Raw genomic sequence first — 20,431 nt, forward strand, 5'->3', positions numbered from 1 at the left:
CACCTTAGCTGTTACATATAATTATGTGTAATTGTAACTTAAATAATTTCTAGAATGGAAAAGTCATGTTGTTATATCACCACCATAAATGAGATTTAAAATAAAATACGTAGGACTACGTTGAGCAATTCTCACAAGTCACCCACCAACTTCCTTTTATCTATACCAAATTCTTAGGACCCACCCTAGCCTCTTGACTGTCATTTGTTTTAACTTATTTTTAATATTGTGCTTTCAATTGTTGTAGTCCACCCTTGAACCTCATGGTTACAGGCAAAAAAAAGGGAGAAAGAAGACTTAGCAACAGTTAAGATTTCACTCAGAAGGAGAGGTTCCAATAAAAGTAGACTGGCTTTTGAAAATGATGGAGTATGTGGAACTGGCAAGATTAACAGCAAAGATTAGAAACCAAAATGACAAAAAAAAATAATCCTTGAGGACTGGAAACCTTTTATTGAGTATTTAAAGAACTACTATAGCAAGAAGAAAATGTGAGCAGGATTTGAAATATGAGCAACAGAGTGAATTATTAAGATTAAATTGAATGTGGTGAATAGTATAGGCAAAATATGCAGCATTTAAGGGTCAATATGGAAACCATGGAAGGGGAGGATGGGAAGCCAATTGATAAAGTAACTTATGATTTATATTAAAATTTGAAAAGTTTTTTTTCTTTGTAAAAAAATAATATATATATTTTTAAAAAAGATTTCACCCATTTTTCTGTTCCGTATTTGTAGTTGTTAGCTCTCTCCCCCTCTTTCCAATTTCCCACATGTAGTAATGCTGATTTGTCTATCTTTACTTAATCACGTTCTTAACTATGGTTTCCATGTCATGCACTAGCTTGGTATCTGTGCATGGACTGCAGGTGGCGAACAAGAAAGAGGCCAAGGGAAAAACTCACTTGCCATGGACTTCAGTACTATCAGTACTAACAGTAAAAATGGGTACAAATGGGAAAAAAGGGGTTACACTATTTCACTAGTTGTGTGCCTCACTGTCTGTAAAGCTGATTGAATTCTGCAAAGAGGTTGGACAGCTAAAGCAATTTTCACTGGGTTCTGGTTGCTTCAGAATATTTAGCCTTCTTGCAGCGCTGTTTTTAGTTGCTTCTTTTGGCTGTTGTTTTTGAGAACTGGTTTTTGTTTTACTGATGTTTATTTTATGTTGTACCCTACCCTGGCATAAGTACCAATGAAAGGCGGCAATGAAAGGCAGCATATAAAAAAATAAAGAAAAATAAACTTGGCATATGTGCTGTGGAATTGGTAAGGCAGTTGCCTCTCTCTCCACCCTTATTTTATTCTTATTTAGTGTGTATGTATCAGAGAAAAGGGAATGAGAAAATCCTTTTAGCAATGTCCCATATTAAAATTCAAAATCCAACAGGGTGGGAAAAACCATTCTAGGTTATAACAGAAACTCTTAGCACTCGCAAAGTTTCGTCTTTGCTCAAGAATATGAACTTTGCAACAGCTCCCCAAAGCGGTTTCTGAGATAGTTTGCAAAAAGAATTAAAGCTACTCCCTCCTGTGGAAATCCAAAGAACAGCAATAAAACTTCCTTCAAGAAATATTTCTCCAGAAAACAGGATTTCATACTTAAACCTCACTAAATCTCACAGTGTCAGAGTATGTGTAGAAATATCCTACAATTTGTTGAAGTACTCTCCAGACTTTTAAGATCGTCATAGATAGTCTTCCATTTTACACTCATTTTAAAACTGGAATAAAAGAACACATTCTGCTTAAGCTGAATGAGGGATTCTAAAATTTTCAATAGTGTTTATATGTATCAGATATATTGTGCATTCTTGTATAAATTTGTATATATACCCTGCAAAACAAGTCCCAACTATGCATCCTTCTTGCAAAGTGTAGCAGTGGAGGTACAATGAAGGTTTGCATTGAGATAATCACTCTGGCATCAATCATACTTATCTGCTTGTGGACCAATTCAGCAACAACTCTCTATACTTTGAATGTAAATTTTCATCAGCCACATATTTACTTATTCATTCATATATTTATTTTTTAAAAGGTTAATTTTAAAACTCAGTAGGCTCATAGGACTTATAGTATTGCATGTTACAAGGACACCTGTTACGAAGCTTTTAAAAATCACATTTTGGATGACACAGGAAAAGAAATTGCAGTGCAACTCTGACATCTAGTGCCAGGGAAAGAGAACACAAATTACAAAGGCTGAGCACACTCCAAAAAGTACCGTAGTTCTTTTATAGTTAGGGGGAAAGGCATGGTGTCGGGTATTTTACCAAACCAATTCATTTTGGCTGTGAGCCCTGGAAGACATGCTCCCTGCCTTGCAGACATTTCTCCACCTGTTCTGGGAGGGTAGGGCCCTGACTGTCTCCAGCTACAAAAGCTGAACAGATTTTTGGGCTCGAGTATTTGTTTAGAGAGTTTTGTTGGGCAGAGGATTGTTGCTGTTATTGATATTATTTTTGCACATTTATTTTAGCTCTTATGATTAATGTGAATATTGTTCAGTTTGGTTGTGGATTTTTTTGATATTTTATTTATTGTTTATGACTACTTTTGTTATGGTGGAATAAAGTATTTTTTCATGTTGTAAGCCACCTTAAGCATGGCTTGAACCAGTGTTGTTTTTTTTCAGGGGGTACTCAACAGTATGCAATACTGCCATCTCTTTTTGTTGTTGTTAAAGTGTGGCACTTATTGTAACAACTTCATGATGGCAGCAGTGATGGGTTGCCAAAAGTGAGAGCTTGTCCCCTTTCTCACCACTGCTGCTCCTGTGTCAGTTTACCAACGCAGAGAAAGCAACAGTGATGCGAGGGTTGGCTGAATGGCTGTTTGAGGAGGAAGAGGACCAGCAGAGATGCAGGGAGGATAATTTTTCACTCAAGGCTCAGGCGACTTCAGTGGCAAAGGAGTGCCTTTAACCAACCATGGCTGCCAACGTAGCCATTCAAAAGCTTGCCAGTGCAAGTAAATAAATAGGTACCACTGTGGCAGGAAGGTAAAGGGTGTTTCTGTGTGCTCTGGTTTCTGTCATGGTGTCCCGTTGCACCAAAAGTGGTTTAGTCATGCTGGCCACATGACCTGGAAAGCTGTCTGTGACAAACGCCAGCTCCGTCGGACTGAAAGCAAGATGAGCGCCGCAACCCCATAGTCGCCCTTGACTGGTCTTAACTGTCCAGGGGTCCTTTACCTTTTTTTACCTCACAGATATGCTATTGTAATCAGTTCTGTGGAATTGCCTTTCAAGACTGGTTTGGAAGGTGAACGTGGTGCAGAATTCAGGGTCTTACTATTAAGCACATAAGGTCCTAAAGAACCTGGGGACAGAGTATTTTAAAATCAGCCTTATTTCTCACACCCCTGCCCTCATTGCAATCTGCTGCTGAAGCAAGTGTGACTAGGCCTGGCGTCTTCAACAAGAAATTAGGCATTTAGTGCAGTTGGACCAGGCATAAGGGAACACTTTCCCTAATGAAATGAAGCTGGCACCATCTGTAATGTGTTTTGTACACCAACTTGGATATTTCAACAAGCGTTATTAAACTGATTTAGTTTTTTCATAACCTTCTTGTCACATGACCCATTCTGCACTTGTTTGTTTCATGTCTCTTGTGCTGTTTTATTCATTACATTGCTTTGGTTTTAACTGAGATTTTGTATCTCATGTTGATATATTTTTATATGTGTTTTCAAGCGAGAAGGAGGAGGATTCAGAGCTCTGAAAAATGGCATGAGTAAGGTGAAGCGGGTAGAAATCATCCAGCTATATATAGTATATACCTTTCTTTTTAAAAGTATGCATAGTTCAAAAATTGTGAACAGGGACAAATTTTGGATGTGGAGAAGGGCAGATAATAAATTAACAATAGTAATAACAAGGAGAAGGAGGAGGCACACTAATAAAATGATTGACGTACATCTGAGGTCTCCAGCCTTTTTGCTCCAGGGGCACTTGGGAAATCTAAGAAGCTGTCATGGGCACCACAAAATACCCATTTCACAGAAGAAAGATTGGGAGAGGTTCTGAGTGGCACTAAAGAAATAACCTCCGAAAGAAGCAAGTAAAACAGGGGTCAGCAAACTTTTTCAGCAGGGGGCCAGTCCACTGTCCATCAGACCTTGTGAGGGGCCGGAGTATATCTTTTTTTTGGGGGGGGTGAACAAATTCCTGTGCCCCAGAAATAACCCGGAGATGCATTTTAAATAAACCTAGAAATGCATTTTACATTCTACTCATGTAAAAACACGCTGATTCCCGGACCATCCAGGGGCCAGATTTAGAAGGCGATTGGGCCGGATCCAGCCCCCAGGCCTTAGTTTGCCCACCCATGAAGTAAAACATGACCAGAAAGTAGGCAATGTCCCCCTGCCAAACACAAACACAAAGTTAAAAAATAAAAAAATCAGGAGGGGGAGCTTTAGGCAGATGCCACAGGGTTGTTTTGAAGACAGAGTGGTGCCCATCAGCAAAACATTAGGGGTCCATACCCTCCAGCTGTACTTCAGGTAGAGAACTGAGAATCATATTGTTATAACAATAACAATAAAAAAGAAAAATATGGAGGTAAATTGGGCCACATATAAGGATTTAGTAAAGGAGAAAGAGGACAAATTGGTATTAAAAAACTACGAGGAAATAAAACAACATCTAACAGCTTGGATCCAATACCATCAATTACATGAAGTGTTTAGGGCAGACAAGAAGAAAGACTTCTCTAAAGAACTCTCATGATTAGATAAAGTGTTGTTACAAAATAAGGTTAAAATAATCTATAAAACCTATGATACATTATTGGAGTGGGAAGTCAAAGAAGAACAGGTCAAAGATGTAATGATCGGGTGGGCTATAGATATAGGAAAATCTATTAATTTAACATCATGGGAGGAATAATGGAAAAAGAATTGGAAATTCACGGCTTGTGAGGCATTAAAGGAAAACCTAATCAAGATGTTTTATAGATGGTATTTAACACCAGGCAAAATAGCAAAAATGTATAAAATAAAAACAGCCCTGTGCTGGAGATGCAATAAAATGGAAAGGACACTCATACATATTTGGTAGACCTGTAACAAAATCAAATGCTTCTGGGATTTAGTTTATGAAGAATTAAAGAAAATGTTTAAACAGAGGTTTGTAAAGAGAACAGAAGCTTTCCTGTTAGCGATAACAGACACAGATATCACAAAAGAAAATAAAAAAATATTTCTCTATGCTACAGGGGCTGCTAGAATACCTATTGCCAGAAATTGGAAAAAGGAAATTACGCCCACAAAAAAGGAATGGCAGATAAATTGTTAGATTATATTGAACTGGCCAGATTGACGGAAGCAATTAGGGAACGGCCCAAACAAAAGTTCCAGAAAGAATGGGGAAATGTAGAGAATATTTTAAAAGGAGTGCCCCCAAATAAATACCTGGTTTTGTTTCAATTAACTTCTGCAGGAAGATTGATGGTTCTTAGGTTACAATTTTGAAAAATAACTCAAAAAAGAGACAGTTTAGAAGGAGAAACTAGAAAACCGTGTACAGGATGAAGGAAGTCGAAAAAGAAGAATTTGGAATAAAAATATCGTATAAGACAAATTTTTCATTTCTTTCTTGTTTTACTGTTTGGTTCTGGTTCTGAGGAAGAGGAAGATTTTCAATCCTCAGAAGAGAATGAGAGTGATGCAGATGGGGGGGGTCTTAGAAAGGGGGGGGTGATGTCATGGTATTGCCAGAGAATGCGGGGGGGGGGGGGAGCAGAGAAAGGCAAAGGAAGGGGGGCAGGAAGTGGCAATTGAGGAAAGAGGGGAAAGCCAGGAGGCGGGACGGCTCACATATGTTGAACCAGAGCCTCAACACCACACAGGAAGTTCTGGCACAGACAGTGAAACAATGCCTATTCCGTCTGCCAGGGAAAGGAGAGTGTTAAAGAGGAGGGGGGAGAGGCATCACGTGAAACTTCCCCGCCTTTTCTGTTGGAGAAGGAGCCGGCATAAGCCACTCCCAGAATCTGAGCCGGAGGATTCGGATGCATGGTTGTAATGCACTGCCTGTACATATGTAAAATAAAGACATATATATGTGTGTGTGTGTGTGTGTGTGTGTATGTATGTATATGTGTGTATGTATGTGTGTGTGTGTGTGTGTGTGTGTGTATATATATGAGTGAGCAGAGGTATTTCTTGTAAAGAGCATTCACAAACCATCACAGGGGGGAAGAACTGAGAATCATAGCACTACACAAATGAGAGGAGACCCATGTGGCCCTTCAGATCAACTCTGACCATGCTGGTTGGGGCAAGTTGGAGTTGAAGAACATCTGCAGGGCTGCAAGTTCCCACCACTGGAATTCATGAAAATTATAGCCCAAAATTAATTGAGGGCAACAGGTTCCCCATCCCTGATCTACACAGACTTCTCAACAGAAGTCTTACCATTCCTAACTGTAGGGCTGCATTACGTCCAGATTTTCCTGGACATTAGAGGGATTTCAAAGGCGGAATTGATGTCCGGGGGAATTTCTGAAAGGCAGCGCTTTGTCTTGGGTCTTAGGCAAGTCAACAACAAAAAAAAACAAAAACGTGTTTCTGTAAAAAGAAAAGCTTACCAACCTTTGGGTTTTCCTTTAAAAAGTGCCAAAAAACTGGGCTCTTCCTTTAAAAAAACACTCAACAACTTTCAGGGTGTCCTGGTTTTTACTTTTTGAAATATGGCAACTCTACCTAACTGGGTATGCTAGGAACTGAATCTGACACCTTTCCCATGCAAAACATATGCTCCACCTCTGGGCTGTAGCTCTTGGTATAAGCCAATCTAACTAAAGAATAAGTATATTTCATAATGCTGAAGATGTCAAAAGGGAACTGCACACTTTGTTCATTGAAACTGGAAGGCATTAAAGGCTTCTTGGGTTAGTATAAAAGAAATTAATTATTACGTTTTTGTGAATTTTGTTTCTAATGACTTTTACAAATAACACATTAAAGAAAACAACTTTTGATAGTTGCATTATGTAAATATGATCTAGTTAATTAATCCATATAATTGCATTGTATCTTAATTGTTTTGTTCAGCAACCTAATTGTAGTACTAAGGGTGGCATAGAAATGCAATTATAATAATTATTATTACTATTATTAGTCAATTTTGCAGCTGCTCTGCAGACAAATCTCCCATTTATCCCAATAAGAGCTATGCCTGCAGAGAAGCTGCAAGAGCATGAAATAAATAAGGGAAATAATAAGAAAGTGAATGAAAAATAAGATAGGGATAATTATTTCACAATAGCATCATTTTTCTACAAGACACTTAAAAATATTTCCTTCCATGTACTTATATGGTTTTTCCAGACTAAAAAAGCTGTTAATTCAGTAAGAGAGCTGCACTTCTTAATGGATTATATAGAAATTATAGAATCCCAACTTTTTAAATTTATACATCCAGTGGTTCCAAAGTTAAGCATCGCCATCACTTTAAGGTAGTATTTTTAAAAGAAAAATTGAGAGGGGCTAAAAGAAGCTTCAGGGGCCAAGGAAAGAGACCCAGTAAGCAATCCAGAAAGACATTAGTCACATGACTGGCTTTTGCATTCTTCCTTTTTTCTATTAAAGAGAACCCCCACGGGGAATGATTGACACCAGAACCATGGCATGGGGGAGGCAGGTTTTAACCCTTTGCTACAGTCCTAATCCCTATCCAGATTGGGCAATTCTTCATGAGTGTTTGCATCTAGAAGAAAACTCCCAAATCCAGACACAATTTCAGCTTCCAAAGCAGTTCACAACAATAAAATTCTGTTTCAGAAAGAGTGATGAAACCCAACCCACAACAACACTTGTCAGTTAGGCATGGACTGCTGCTATACAAAGCATCCTATTATTTGTTTTAATGCTCTACAGAAGAGGGAGGGAGTAGAACTCTCATTTTTATAGCCACCCTATCATGTGTTATTTCCAGATTTCCAGGATAAAAGGAATACCAGGACCCTTAAAAAGTTCTCAGAGGTGCCACTAAGGGTTTCGCCCTAAACAACCAAACAAAAAAAGCAATCATATGCTGGGTTTACACCAACTGACACAAGAGAAATGATATGATGGGTTGTGGTTCATTCATCCTTTGATTTATCTTTTTGGTGGCTCTTACACTCTCCAGTCCAAGCAACACTAAGAGTGGGATTGTAGTCATCCCTCCCTGGATCCATTCTTCCAAGGAAACGGTGCCATCATGGTCATAGTCAATTTCTTCCATCATCTCATGAAGAATCTGTTAGAATAAAGGAAGGAAACCGAATATTAAAGTAAATGACATCAAGGAAGAACGCATGAAAGCTGAGAACCACTTACTACACATGAAAATAGAAAGTGACATAGCTCATAAAGCTAAAACATTTTTTCTCACTTGAGACAATTTTACATTGAAATATGGAATAGTATGGGATGCAGGTGGCGCTGTGGGTTAAACCACAGAGCCTAGGTCAGTGGTTCGAATCCCCCAACAGTGTGAGCTCCCATTGCTCAGTCCCTGCTCCTGCCCACCTAGCAGTTCAAAAGCATGTCAAAGTGCAAGTAGATAAATAGGTACCGGCGGGAAGGTAAACGGCATTTCCATTCACTGCTCTGGTTCACCAGAAGCGGCTTAGTCATGCTGGCCACATGACCCAGAAGCTGTACGCCAGCTCCCTCAGCCAATAAAGCGAGATGAGCGCCGCAACCCCAGAGTCGGTCATGACTGGACCTAATGGTCAGGGGTCCCTTTACCTTACCTATGGAACAGTATAGCTTCTTAAGCTATATTTGCTTTGTTTTGTTTCTCCATTTTCATCTCCCAGCAGTGCTTGCTTCAATTCTATCGCTGAAATTCTGACTAGCAAAGAGGGAAGTTTCAAAAAAGCACTTAAAAAACCAGACTGCAGTCTTATTTGTTTATATTAGTAAATTTACTTATAATAGTAAAAGAAAGGAAAAGGTGAGATAAAACATCAATACATTTAAGGTGTGCTTTTGTGAAAATTCTTGCCTACTGTCATCTGAGAGCACCAGATCTCTACAAAATGGTCAGTCTGACTGGTGGATCCAAGGGGATGATCCCTTTCCATCAGGCTGCATCTAAAGGAGAGGTGGAATAGTGTGGTCTCAACTCCATTAGCTCAGCCAGTTGCCAGTGGACTCTTCCTTACCGCCATGACCATTGCACTCCATCACAATGTAATAGAACAAAGGAACTCAAATCTAAATATAATTATTTTCCTCTTCCCTTTTGATTCACAGCTCTTTACAGTTTAACTATCAATTGTAGAAAAAGGGTGTAGTTAAGGAAACAGACTGGAAAGCATACAAAAATATACCTGTACTTAATCCTATCTGCGACACTTAATGAGTCACTTGCTGTACCTATTCACTGAGCAGACCTTGCAAGGATTTTGTTTTCTCCCTAGGCAGTCCTTCCATCAAGAGATTCTAAAACTTAAGTGCAACGGAAGGCACTCGTCAAGTTCAGAGATAAAGGGTTTGTGCGTTAAAAAAATACCTTGCATCTTATTTTAAGAGCTCAAATCGGGTAAACCTTTGTCCGTGACACAAGAAGAAGAGGAGTTTGGATTAGATATCCTGCTTTATCACTACCCGAAGGAGTCTCAAAGCGCCCAACATTCTCCTTTCCCTTCCTCCCTCACAACAAACACTCTGTGAGGTGAGTGAGGCTGAGAGACTTCAAAGAAGTGTGACTGGCCCAAGGTCACCCAGCAGCTGCATGTGGAGGAGCAGGGATGCGAACCCGGTTCACCAGATTATGAATCTACTGCTCTTAACCACTACACCACCACACTGTTATCACGATTTAATATGACAGCAGTTGGCAGAAGCTGCTGCTTCGACCACTCAGGACCATTCTCCAGTCACAAATGATGCTGAATTAAGTTCCCGTTACTTTGATGTCTGCGCCAACATTAAGCCAAAAGGTTTAACTTCAAGCCACTCTGCTATAACAGTAAAGCAGCTGGAGAAGGAGAGGTAAGCAGAGGTCAGAGAAAGGACTCCGAGCAGAGAGTGTCCTATTTGCCATTCTTTGGTCCTCATGGGAAACTCATAAAACTAAATGTGATGCATCCAGAGTGGCTAAATGAGAAACATCTGTGGTCAACCTGAGGGAGCTCCATCTCCCTTGGTGCCTACCCATAATAGCAAGCCTTGAGTTAGAGACCAGGTTGATGTCAGCAGGTTCCAGGGAACCTTGTGAGATGGGTGGTTGGAGTCATGGTAAGAGTCAAGAGAATGAGTGGCATTGAGTGGAGAAGTGTATTGTGATAAGACACTAATATCAGCATACGTTAGCAATTTGTATTAATGACTTTTTTAAATAACAATTTATTATAAATATTGTGTAATATGTGCGTTGCTGTTTTCGTTTTATGTACATATTTTTATATAACAAGTGCTATGGCAATGATCTAAATAAGCAAACAAACAAAACGTTAACCTTAAATCAAATTATTCAAAACAGACCTTAGATACCTTCATTATTAATTAAATCATTGACCTGAAGAAATGCTTACTGGACTGAGTTCAGTGACATCCCATTCAAGATATTCTGCAACGTGCATCATCTGAGCGATAATGTTTTCCAGTTCCTAGGCATGAAAGCAAGATACATGATCCTTGTTAAACATGCTTACAAAATTGCTTGTTAATTTATGCATATTTCTCCTTGAATTTAATGAAGTTAACTGAATTGTTTTAACACAAACTAAACAGGTATTTTAAAATTTAATTGACAATGTTTTTGGGGGTTTATTTTTGGTAAAACAAGTATTAAACATTAATTCATCTTGCTGAAATAACATAATAACATTTTAGAATTTTCGTACTGGAACATGACTGAAAGCAGAAAGGGGCTACAGAATCAAGCAGGGTTGGCAAGAATTGATGGTACCACACAGAAAGATCCATTCATTGTTTAAAAGCCAGTTCCACAGATCTAAGCATATATGGGGTGAGGTAATCCTTCAAGTAAACTAGTTTCAAGCTGATGAGAGCTTTATATACCAACAGTAACATCATGTACTGTTGCTCTCAGGGAAAACTGTGCAAATAAACATGGCTGTCTCTGTGGAGTCATGGAGGCAAATAATATTTTTTTTTCTGCACAACTACATACAACTTAAGTGCTTCATTCCAACCTACCACTTGAAAACTTTTTTTATATAAAAAAATGTTTATTTTCTTGCCTTGCTTATACAAATCCCTGTTTCATTTACATGGATTTCTTACATTGGCTTAAATCTAAAAGGTATTGTTTAGCAAGTGGAAAGAACTTCCTCACAAAGCAGTGGTTTTGTGAGATCACTTTGGTGATTTGTTCAGCGAAACTTAGTTCCCACTGACATCAGTTCTGACTCAACAAGTGCAAACAGCTTAGTCGGGAACAGCTTATTTGGGATCAAACTCTACAGCTGCAATTTTGATGAAACTATCTGTTGTGTATTTAACACAAACACCTGCAAATTCTTACAAATTTTCTGTTTCTGTCACATTACAACATTAACAAATGCTGCCATGAATTAATAAAATTACCGAGCTATCCAGGAAACCATTGCCATCTGTGTCATACAAGCGAAACATAACTAAGGAGAAAGAAAATATTAAAACCATTATGTAAGAAAGCAATGAGCTCATATTTTTAATTTACGTCATCAATAGACCAGAACTCTTCCATTTACCATCCTCCCACATACTGCCATCATTTGCAGTATGCAAATGTGAAGGGAGCTGTAGTTCAATACATCTGAATGATCATAGTTTCCACAGCCTGACTTAAGGTTTCACCTGAATCAACCTATCATCTTTTTCTGAATGAGGGCAACCACATATATTTTAACTCAGTTTTCAGCAATATTTAAATATTAAATATTTTTAAAGCAAGAATCTATAATGAAACAGCAAATGCCTAACAGGGGAAATATTCACTAGAAGTGTCAATTCCCTTCCCCACCCTATGCCCTCCCCTTGAAAAACCAGATGTGATCAATCATTGCAATCACCTATCATATGTAAGTTGGAGACTTGTACGCATCTTACTTCCCCTCATAGCTTATTTCTTTTTTTAAAAAATAAGCATATTTTTGTACAGAAAATGAATTTATATGCATCACATGTGAACTGGGTAATTTACAGGTATAGCCAATATCCACGTTCCTTGTAGCGTCATCACATGGCTTCATGGGCCAGTTGTATCTGAGAGTGCTTAGCACACACATTCTTTGAGTTCCATAAATCTATAACCAGGCAACAGCCTGGGGTCCATGTGTGCAGAAGGAAAGCAGTTTCTGTGAACCAGTCTTAGGCCCGGTTTGCATTCTATGTTAAAACCCTAGTAAAGTAATGTAAAATAAAGTAAACATTGGCTTAACGTGCACAGGTGCTTTGCTTCTCTCCCACTCCTAGTGGGCCACACAGGCAACCACAAACAAACAAGTCAGAAGCAGCATAAGGCAAAAACAAACCTTGGCTTGCCACTCATGGAGAGAAGCAAACCAGCAGCCTAGGTTCGGACAACACCACAAGCCAAACTTTGGTTTGTTCTTCCCCTGCGTGGCACAGGCAATGTGTCAGGTGGGAGGAGGCAAGAACTCATGAACATTAAAGCACAGTTTATTTTAAACTGTAGTCTAACAGGGCATGCAAACCAGGCCTTAGAAATCCATCCATCCATCTCTCATTCATGTACATGCACACCACACATTTTAATGAAATATAACAGAAAGGATCACACTAAGAACACAATACAGTTAGATCCATATGAATGAAATCTTCAGAAAATAAACTGCTTCACATGACATCCTTAGGCAAGTTATGTACTTTACAAACAGGACAAGTGTGTGTGGGGGGGGGGGTGACTCTTATCTCTCAGCTTGCAGTGAACCTGAATCTCCAGCAGATAGAGCCTACTGTCTACAATTTCACAGCAAATGTTATTAACAACCCATACTGCTACCAAGTGCATCAAAGACCTGAAAACATTCAAGATCTTGGGTTTTTAATGAAAGGAGTGCAATTCAGTCAATATTACACACTTTTAACTCTTACTGGTTTTTAAAGGAGGAGAAGGTCGGGACCCCAAAGGGCTTAACTAGATAGACTGAATGTTTTGGTCCACAGATTTGCATAATGGGTTTATTTTGTGGGTACGGCAACCTCTCTCTTTGAGTTGCTTTTTACATTTAAATGACATCATGAGCTCAGCCATACTTGCAGTCTAATGGGACAAAGATCCATCTTTGGGTTCCAACTGAGTTTGGGTCATTTCTATTCTACAGGTAGCAAATCCGTAAAACATCGTCTGGAAAACAAACTGCTTCAACAACTATTGATAATGGGTGATTAAAGTTGTAATCAGAGGAGATTCATTGGAAACCAATGGATTTAAGTCAACTGATTTAAATGGGTCTACTATGAATATGACCTGCATTGGATATCGCCCAGGTGCTAATGGTCAGGCCCTTGCGTCTCAGAGCTTTTCTACAAAATGAGCTGAAATCAGTTTTATTAATCCCACATCTTTTAAGCATGTTAAATGTCAAAATCTGAAAAATCAGCTGATGCAGGTTTTATGAAAATGTATCATGTCATTTTCATGTTAAAGTTGATCGCATGGTCCAGGATCAAATATTAATCATTACATTTTTTTATAAAGTGGGAAATTTGTGACATTCTGGCATTTGAATTTTCATAATTGATTGAATTCAATTAACTTTTACTCAGAGTAGACCCACTGAAATGGATCCAATGGGTGTACTCTGAGTAAAACCTCTCTATTTACAAATGATGATCCAAATAAATAGGTACACACTTGAGTTTATAAAACCTAAGAGAGAAAGTTGAAAGCAAAGCTTCAGAAAATCAATTTATATAATCACATTATATATATCCTCATACATGGGTCAATAAGCCTTGAATGGAGATTGTAACAAATTGTCATAAACATCCTTTACACCTCAAATTTGCAACAATTAGATACAACTGCCATTGGTTAACTGAGTTTAAAAACACACACACAAAAAACCAGCACGGATATACTCTACATATACTACATACATTCTAGTTTGTCTTCAGGTCTTCCTCTTTCAAGAAGGGAAAGATAGCAAACAATATCTTTCAACTGGATAACTTCTGGTATGTGCAAAGTGGAGGGCGGTGGGCGAGATGGTGTCATGCTTTTAGTAATTCGCAAACCTGAAATAATATTCACATTTTTAATTTTAAGAAAATGCTTACCAATAAAACAGAACTTTTAAAAAATGACTTCCCACATTTGATTTCCTGCCCAGAAAAACTTATTTCTCCCTGTAGCATCTGTGAAACCTGTTACCATTTTTTGTACCAATGATGGGCAAAACCTAGAATGGAGAACCACTGCCTCCTTGGGACAGATCCTGTCTCTGGAGGGGCCCTGTCTAGCCTCCTTCACCCCCACTACCCAACTGAGCGGCAGATTAGCGTTTCCATTAGAAGGAAGGAAAACAGCAACAGAGCAATCTTTTCAGTAGCTGCTTTTCTTTCTTGTTAGAGACTGAGAAAGTGGCAGAAGAGTGGAGGAAAGTTGGAGAACAAGAGGATAAAGTTCAGCTAGGATAATAAAAAGGGAGTACAATGAATGCGGTATTCTATGTTCTGCTATTCCCACCAGTTTTTCAGATACAAATGTGAGGAAGAAAATAGCAGCTGTCCCAAACACCAACGATGCCTTAAATCCTTAGCCTGGTGGAAAGCATCAGTTGAAAGCAACCTGCCGTTAAACTCCTTAGAAGGGACAGGAACAGTTCTGGAAGGCAGGGTTAAGTGCAAGTGTAGAAGGAGGGAGAGGAGAGTCAGAAAGACCCCAGTCCATCGATACAATGATAAACAGTCATTACTTCTCCCAAAGAATCCTGGGAACTGGTTTGTTAAGGGCACTGAGAGCTGTTAGAAGGCTGGGTTTCCCCATTATAAAAACTGCAAACTAGAGCTTTTCACCATGCTCAAAAGCATCTCTCTCTCTCTCTCTCTCTCTCTCTCTCTCTTCTTTGACACACACACAGACACACACAGACATACACACAGAGTGTGAGAGAGTATTAAACAAAAGTATTTCTCTCTCACACACACACACAAACACACACACACAGAGAGAGAGAGAGAGAGAGAGAAACTTTTGTTTAACACCCAGCTTAATGAGGAATTTCAACGAATCAAAAGGTTTCTCACTTCTTTTGTTAGGTGTCCAAATGTTTTTAATTAATGGTACTATGCTACTGGTTCTTTGCTCCTCAGGTTAACTCTGAATATTTGCACCTTCATGTAAACTTGCCTGCCGTTATTTTTTAAAACAACATAGTATAATTTGAATGTGCAACTTTTGCCTTTGAAGGCAATTTGGACACAAAAAGCCCTCTTAGAACAAACCATTTATTTGCTTAGTGCAAGGAACAAAACCTAGTACATATTAATTAACAGCAATCCCCCGAACAGCACATTATCCAAACAAAAACAAGACAATTAAAAGTCCTTGTACAAACCACGGCAGTAATACAAATACAATCTGGTCCCAGTAATTTCAATGGGCATTGAGTGCTGGAAGAAAAAAAAAAAACCTAAATAAGAACTAAGCTGTATACTGAAGCACCCCCAGTCCTTGTGCTTCAACAGAAAATGCAGAGGCCTACTATGCATGTAACTTTCGGTACTTAATGAATATCGTTGTGAGTTTGCGTGGGGCCAGATTCGCCTAAATTCCTGGGTGCCAGATTCACCCCATAATACCTGGATGTAGTAAACGTCAGATCTAATCAAGTTCTGATTAAACGTTGCTAAACACAGAACCCCTGCTGGATTTAGTTATGCTAACAAGCCAAGCCAACTTGTCAGTGCCAGCTGGATGGCCCATTAGCTGGAAAGGTCAGTGGTGGCCCATCAAGGAAACCACTGGAGGGCAAGAGTGCCAGGCAAGGGGGAGTGGGGCCCATTCTTTCCTGTGTGCTAGTGGGCAGATGCAAAGCACAGGTTTAGCATTTCAACTTTGAACTATGTAGGCTGTGGGGAGGCACCTAGTGTTGGTTAGCAGGGAGGAAGAGGAGGTGCAGAACTCCATGTGAACTGGGGAAGACAGACTGGAACGAAGAGACACAGAGGACGGCTTTTCACTGCCCTTTGAATCCAATGCTGCCCTCAAGAGGGGAGCCAGACCCTCACAGAATGTGAATGCTCTGCAATCCCGCCATCTAGGGTCAGATTGTATATATGTCTAAATAAAACCCGTATGTCATAAAGACATCACAGTCTCTGCTGTGCCTCATTGTCCCCAAAGGGAACACAGACCCTGGTAAGCATGCGGGCAACCTCTGGAATCTCGCAACACTCATGGAGATTGGGGAAGCGTGTAAAAATATTAAGGGAGTAGGTGAATAAAACACTGGGAAGCACCTATGAAACTTGGACCTAAGATTGTCCACTGAGCATCTCGGAGGTCGAACCACATGTCCTGGTTCCACTGAAAACATTGCTTTGAGAAGAGTGGTTTGGATTGGAGAATCAGCTGGGGGTATTAACCATTCCCCTGTCAAATTGTTGCCCGAACAATGGCTTTTCCTCCTACAACATTTTCAAACATGTATTTGTTAAAGACTACATTCAGTACGGCTAACTCCAGCAAAGCTCCTGGCGTGACCCTTTATCCCTCTCTGCCCAAACTGAAATTGCGACTGCTGTTTTTCTTCCTCTCCCACTAGCTGAAGGCTGAGTCATCCCTAAAAGATGTGAGTCACTAAAGAGTATTAAAGCCTTTTCATTAAATCCTCGATCAGGTGGCACGTTAACCAAAACTATAACGATAGGTCCAGTGATAACAATAACAAAGACCGCCAAGCACCACATTTTATCTATTTATTTATTTATTTATTTACTTACCTCCTGGAAGGAGCGGGGGCTTATTCTTTACCATAGGACTACTATAAGGGATTTTGCTGCCAAATGAGGTAAATAGATGCTCACAAAATTCTTCTGGGAGGTCAGCCTCCAGGAAAGTCTTCATAAATAACTTGAATCCTTCTAAGTCAATTGTCTGTAGAAGAAGACAGGGAATTATCTATACCTGAGTATTTTAGGATGAAACGTAATGTTTTGTTTTGAAAATTTCTAAAAATATATAAAGATCATTGCAGGCACAAGGCCTCTATCACACATGGGATGTGCACACATATGACCATTTTTCAACTGACACTGAATTCAATCAATCAATCAATCAATCAATCAATCAATCTTTATTACGGTCCAGAGACCCAACAAATCATTACAAATCAATACACAATTCATACAGCCTACCTCCAGGTTAAGCAAGCATTTTGTTTAGAATATAGGGCTCATTTGTTCTTTCAACCACCGATAAAAACTTTGCCACTGCTAATGTTCTAGCATTTGTCCGGTCTTCCAGTAGGAACCTGACATAGTGAGCCTCTGATTTTCCCGGGAAAGGTACCAGCAAGGGTATCAGTTCAGTATAGTATAGCACCAGTTCAGCCCTGGCTTGCTCATATTTTGCACAATGCAACAAAATATGTTTTATGGAATCAATGTCTTGAGCACACGAGCAAAGTCTGTCCTGGTAGGGAACTCCTCTCAACCTGCCAGACACTGAATTCTATATTTCTTTTATACTTATTGACCCAGTTTGTATGTCACAGCAAACCAGACAATGATTCACAGTGAACACACCTATCTGAGCTGTCTGTTTCCTCCACATACTAGTGAGGACAAGACAAACCATGATCCCTGGCCTTAGTGTTATGTCTAAACCAGAGATAATACTTGTTTCACTCCAGCACCCTGCAATGCAAGAATCACAACTAAAGCATCCATGACAGATGGTCATATGTTTAAAAACTTCCAATGAAGGAGAGTCCACAACCTCTCAAGGGAATCTGTTCCACTGTCAAACAGTTCTTACTGAAAGAAAGCTCTTTCTGATGTTTAATCAGAATCTCCTATTGGGTTGAGTCCTACTATCTGGAGCAGGAGAAAACAAGCTTGCTCCATTTCCCATGTGACAGCCCTTTAGATATTTGAAGATTATCAGCACATCTCCTCTCAGTCTCCTCTTTTCCAGGCTAAACATACCCAGCTCCCTCAACTGTTCCTTCTAAGGCTTGGTTTCCAGACCTTTGATCATCTTGGTTGCCTTCCTCTGCACATATTCCAGTTCCTCAATATCCTTCTTAAATTGTGGTGCTCAGAACTGGAAACAGTATTCCACGTGTGGTCTGAGCAAGGCAGAATAGAGTGGGATCATTACTTCCCTTGCTCTGGACACTATACTTTGGCTGATGCAGCCTAGGATAGCATTAGCTTTTTTTTGCTGTTGCAAAGGATAAAAGGTAAAGGACCCCTGGATGCTTAAGTCCAGTCAAAGGCGACTATGGGGTTGCAGTGCTCATCTCGCTTTCAGGCCAAGGGAGCTGGTGTTTGTCCACAGACAGCTTTCTAGGTTATGTTGCCAGCATGACTAAACCACTTCTGGTGCAAAGGAACACCATGACAGAAACCAGAGTGCACGGAAATGCCGTTTACCTTCCTGCCAAAGTGGTACCTATTTATCTACTTGAACTGGTGTGCTTTTGAACTGCTAGGCTGGCAGGAGCTGGGACAGAGCAACATGAGTTCACCTCGTTGTGCGGATTCGAACTGCCAACCTTCTGATCAGCAAGCCCAAGCGGCTCAGTGGTTTAGACCACAGTGCCACCTGCATCACTGTTGACTCACACAACCCAGTGACAAGCACTGGACACACACACCCCACCCCTCCAGCAATAGTCAAACTCTTAACTGTCTATGGCTCAACACTGTTGATGATTTTTGTGGGTGTAGCAGGAGGAGGGAGGGAAACTTATTAAGTACTGATGCTAAAGGTGCAGCACTTCTCCATCACATGAATTTCATCCTTGGTCTTCTAAATGACAATATTAGAAAATAGCAATCTGTTTTACATACTTTTAGATTAAGACTGCAAGTTCTTCCAGTCCAGTAAGGAGCAACTTCTTATTTGTATGAAGGCAAAGAATGCAGTACACAACACCAGAATACAAAACTAATGAAATAGCAGACTCTGCATCTGTGATGTCTTGGAAGAAATATCCTGAGAGCAATTTTAATGGGAGAGGTAAGCTTATTCATTTTTACAGCTGGTGGTCAAGAATATTCATCCACTTTATTATGTCCCTGCGTCACCAAGCTTGTGGGAACCATGTGAGGTAAGAATTATTAGTCCGCACTGTCCTCTAAACACATCCGCACACTCCTGCTCTGTGTGTCATGGCAAACACACTAAAAATAAATTGCAATATCTATATGCAAACAGCTACAAATTGCAAGGGAAAGCAAGCAAGATGCCTTTGCCCTACGTAGTCCGACAAATGCACAGCCACCATAATCATAAATGAAAGCAGTATGAGAAGAGAGGGGTGGTGAATCATACTGAAATCATTTACGACACCCATAACCAAAAATCATGTCTGGCATAATTTAGAGAATATTAATAAGCATGTCAATAAGAGCAATACATGCACAATGACTTTCAGGCTGCACAATATATTTTGTTGAAGCATCCTTATAAAGTTCCTTTAAACATGCGCCTACTCCGTCCAAGAGGCTGATGACTAGTAGGTATACAAATAGAAAGGACATAGTTCCTCATTCTCGAGGTGTACAATGTGAATAGCCAAAGGAGGTTCAAAAACATGCAAGACTGTATACAAAGAAATATATTTCTATTGCTCTAACTTAGTCTATTCTTTCCCACGCTCTTAGGTGGAATCTACACACATATAAAAAATGCTGTGAAAATGCTTCTTTGGGGAAAAAAAGTTTCAGAAAATACATTGAATTATGCATAGCTCACTTTCGCCATCTAGTGTCACATTTGTATATTTCACTTTACAACACATTTGAAAAGTTTTATTTGCAGCTGTGTAACTTCGAAAGCACGTCAAAGTGCAAGTAGATAAATAGGTACCGCTCCGGCGGGAAGGTAAATCACATTTCCGTGTGCTGCTCTGGTTTGCCAGAAGCGGCTTAGTCATGCTGGCCGCATGACCCGGAAGCTGTACGCTGGCTCCCTCGGCCAATAAATCGAGATGAGCGCCGCAACCCCAGAGTCGGTAACGACTGGACCTAATAGTCTGGGGTCCCTTTACCTTTTTTAACTGAGTCCTTAATCCTCAAAATGGGACCACAAAATAGGAGCCAATCTATCTCACTATCAAGAGACCTTTCTAAGTTAAGGGGTTATTATGAACAAGGGTGTTCACAGGTGACAGGGTAGAAGAACATCTCATTCTACAGATAAGGACTTTGACAAAAGCAAGTCAGACACACCAGCTTAAAGCCACAGTTTTACAAAATATGGATCAAGACAATGA

At 39.7% G+C, this 20,431-nt stretch overlaps 1 protein-coding gene across 6 annotated transcripts in view; it reads right to left on the bottom strand.

The window, feature by feature from the left end:
- The window catches only part of DGKB (diacylglycerol kinase beta), a 251,989-nt gene that overhangs the window by 180,854 nt on the left and 50,704 nt on the right, over nt 1-20,431 (bottom strand). For all 6 annotated transcript variants that reach the window (XM_083705272.1, XM_083705274.1, XM_083705275.1 and 3 more), the window contains 5 exons: nt 16,929-17,082; nt 14,082-14,219; nt 11,562-11,611; nt 10,544-10,618; nt 8,137-8,256 (listed from right to left, as the gene is read on the bottom strand). In XM_083705272.1, coding sequence (XP_083561398.1) covers nt 8,137-8,256; nt 10,544-10,618; nt 11,562-11,611; nt 14,082-14,219; nt 16,929-17,082 — 537 coding nt within the window. The remainder of the gene's footprint in view (nt 1-8,136; nt 8,257-10,543; nt 10,619-11,561; nt 11,612-14,081; nt 14,220-16,928; nt 17,083-20,431) is intronic.

The sequence above is a fragment of the Podarcis gaigeae genome (genome assembly GCF_964106915.1).
Source record: "Podarcis gaigeae genome assembly, chromosome: 12".
Taxonomy (NCBI): Eukaryota; Metazoa; Chordata; class Lepidosauria; order Squamata; family Lacertidae; genus Podarcis; species Podarcis gaigeae.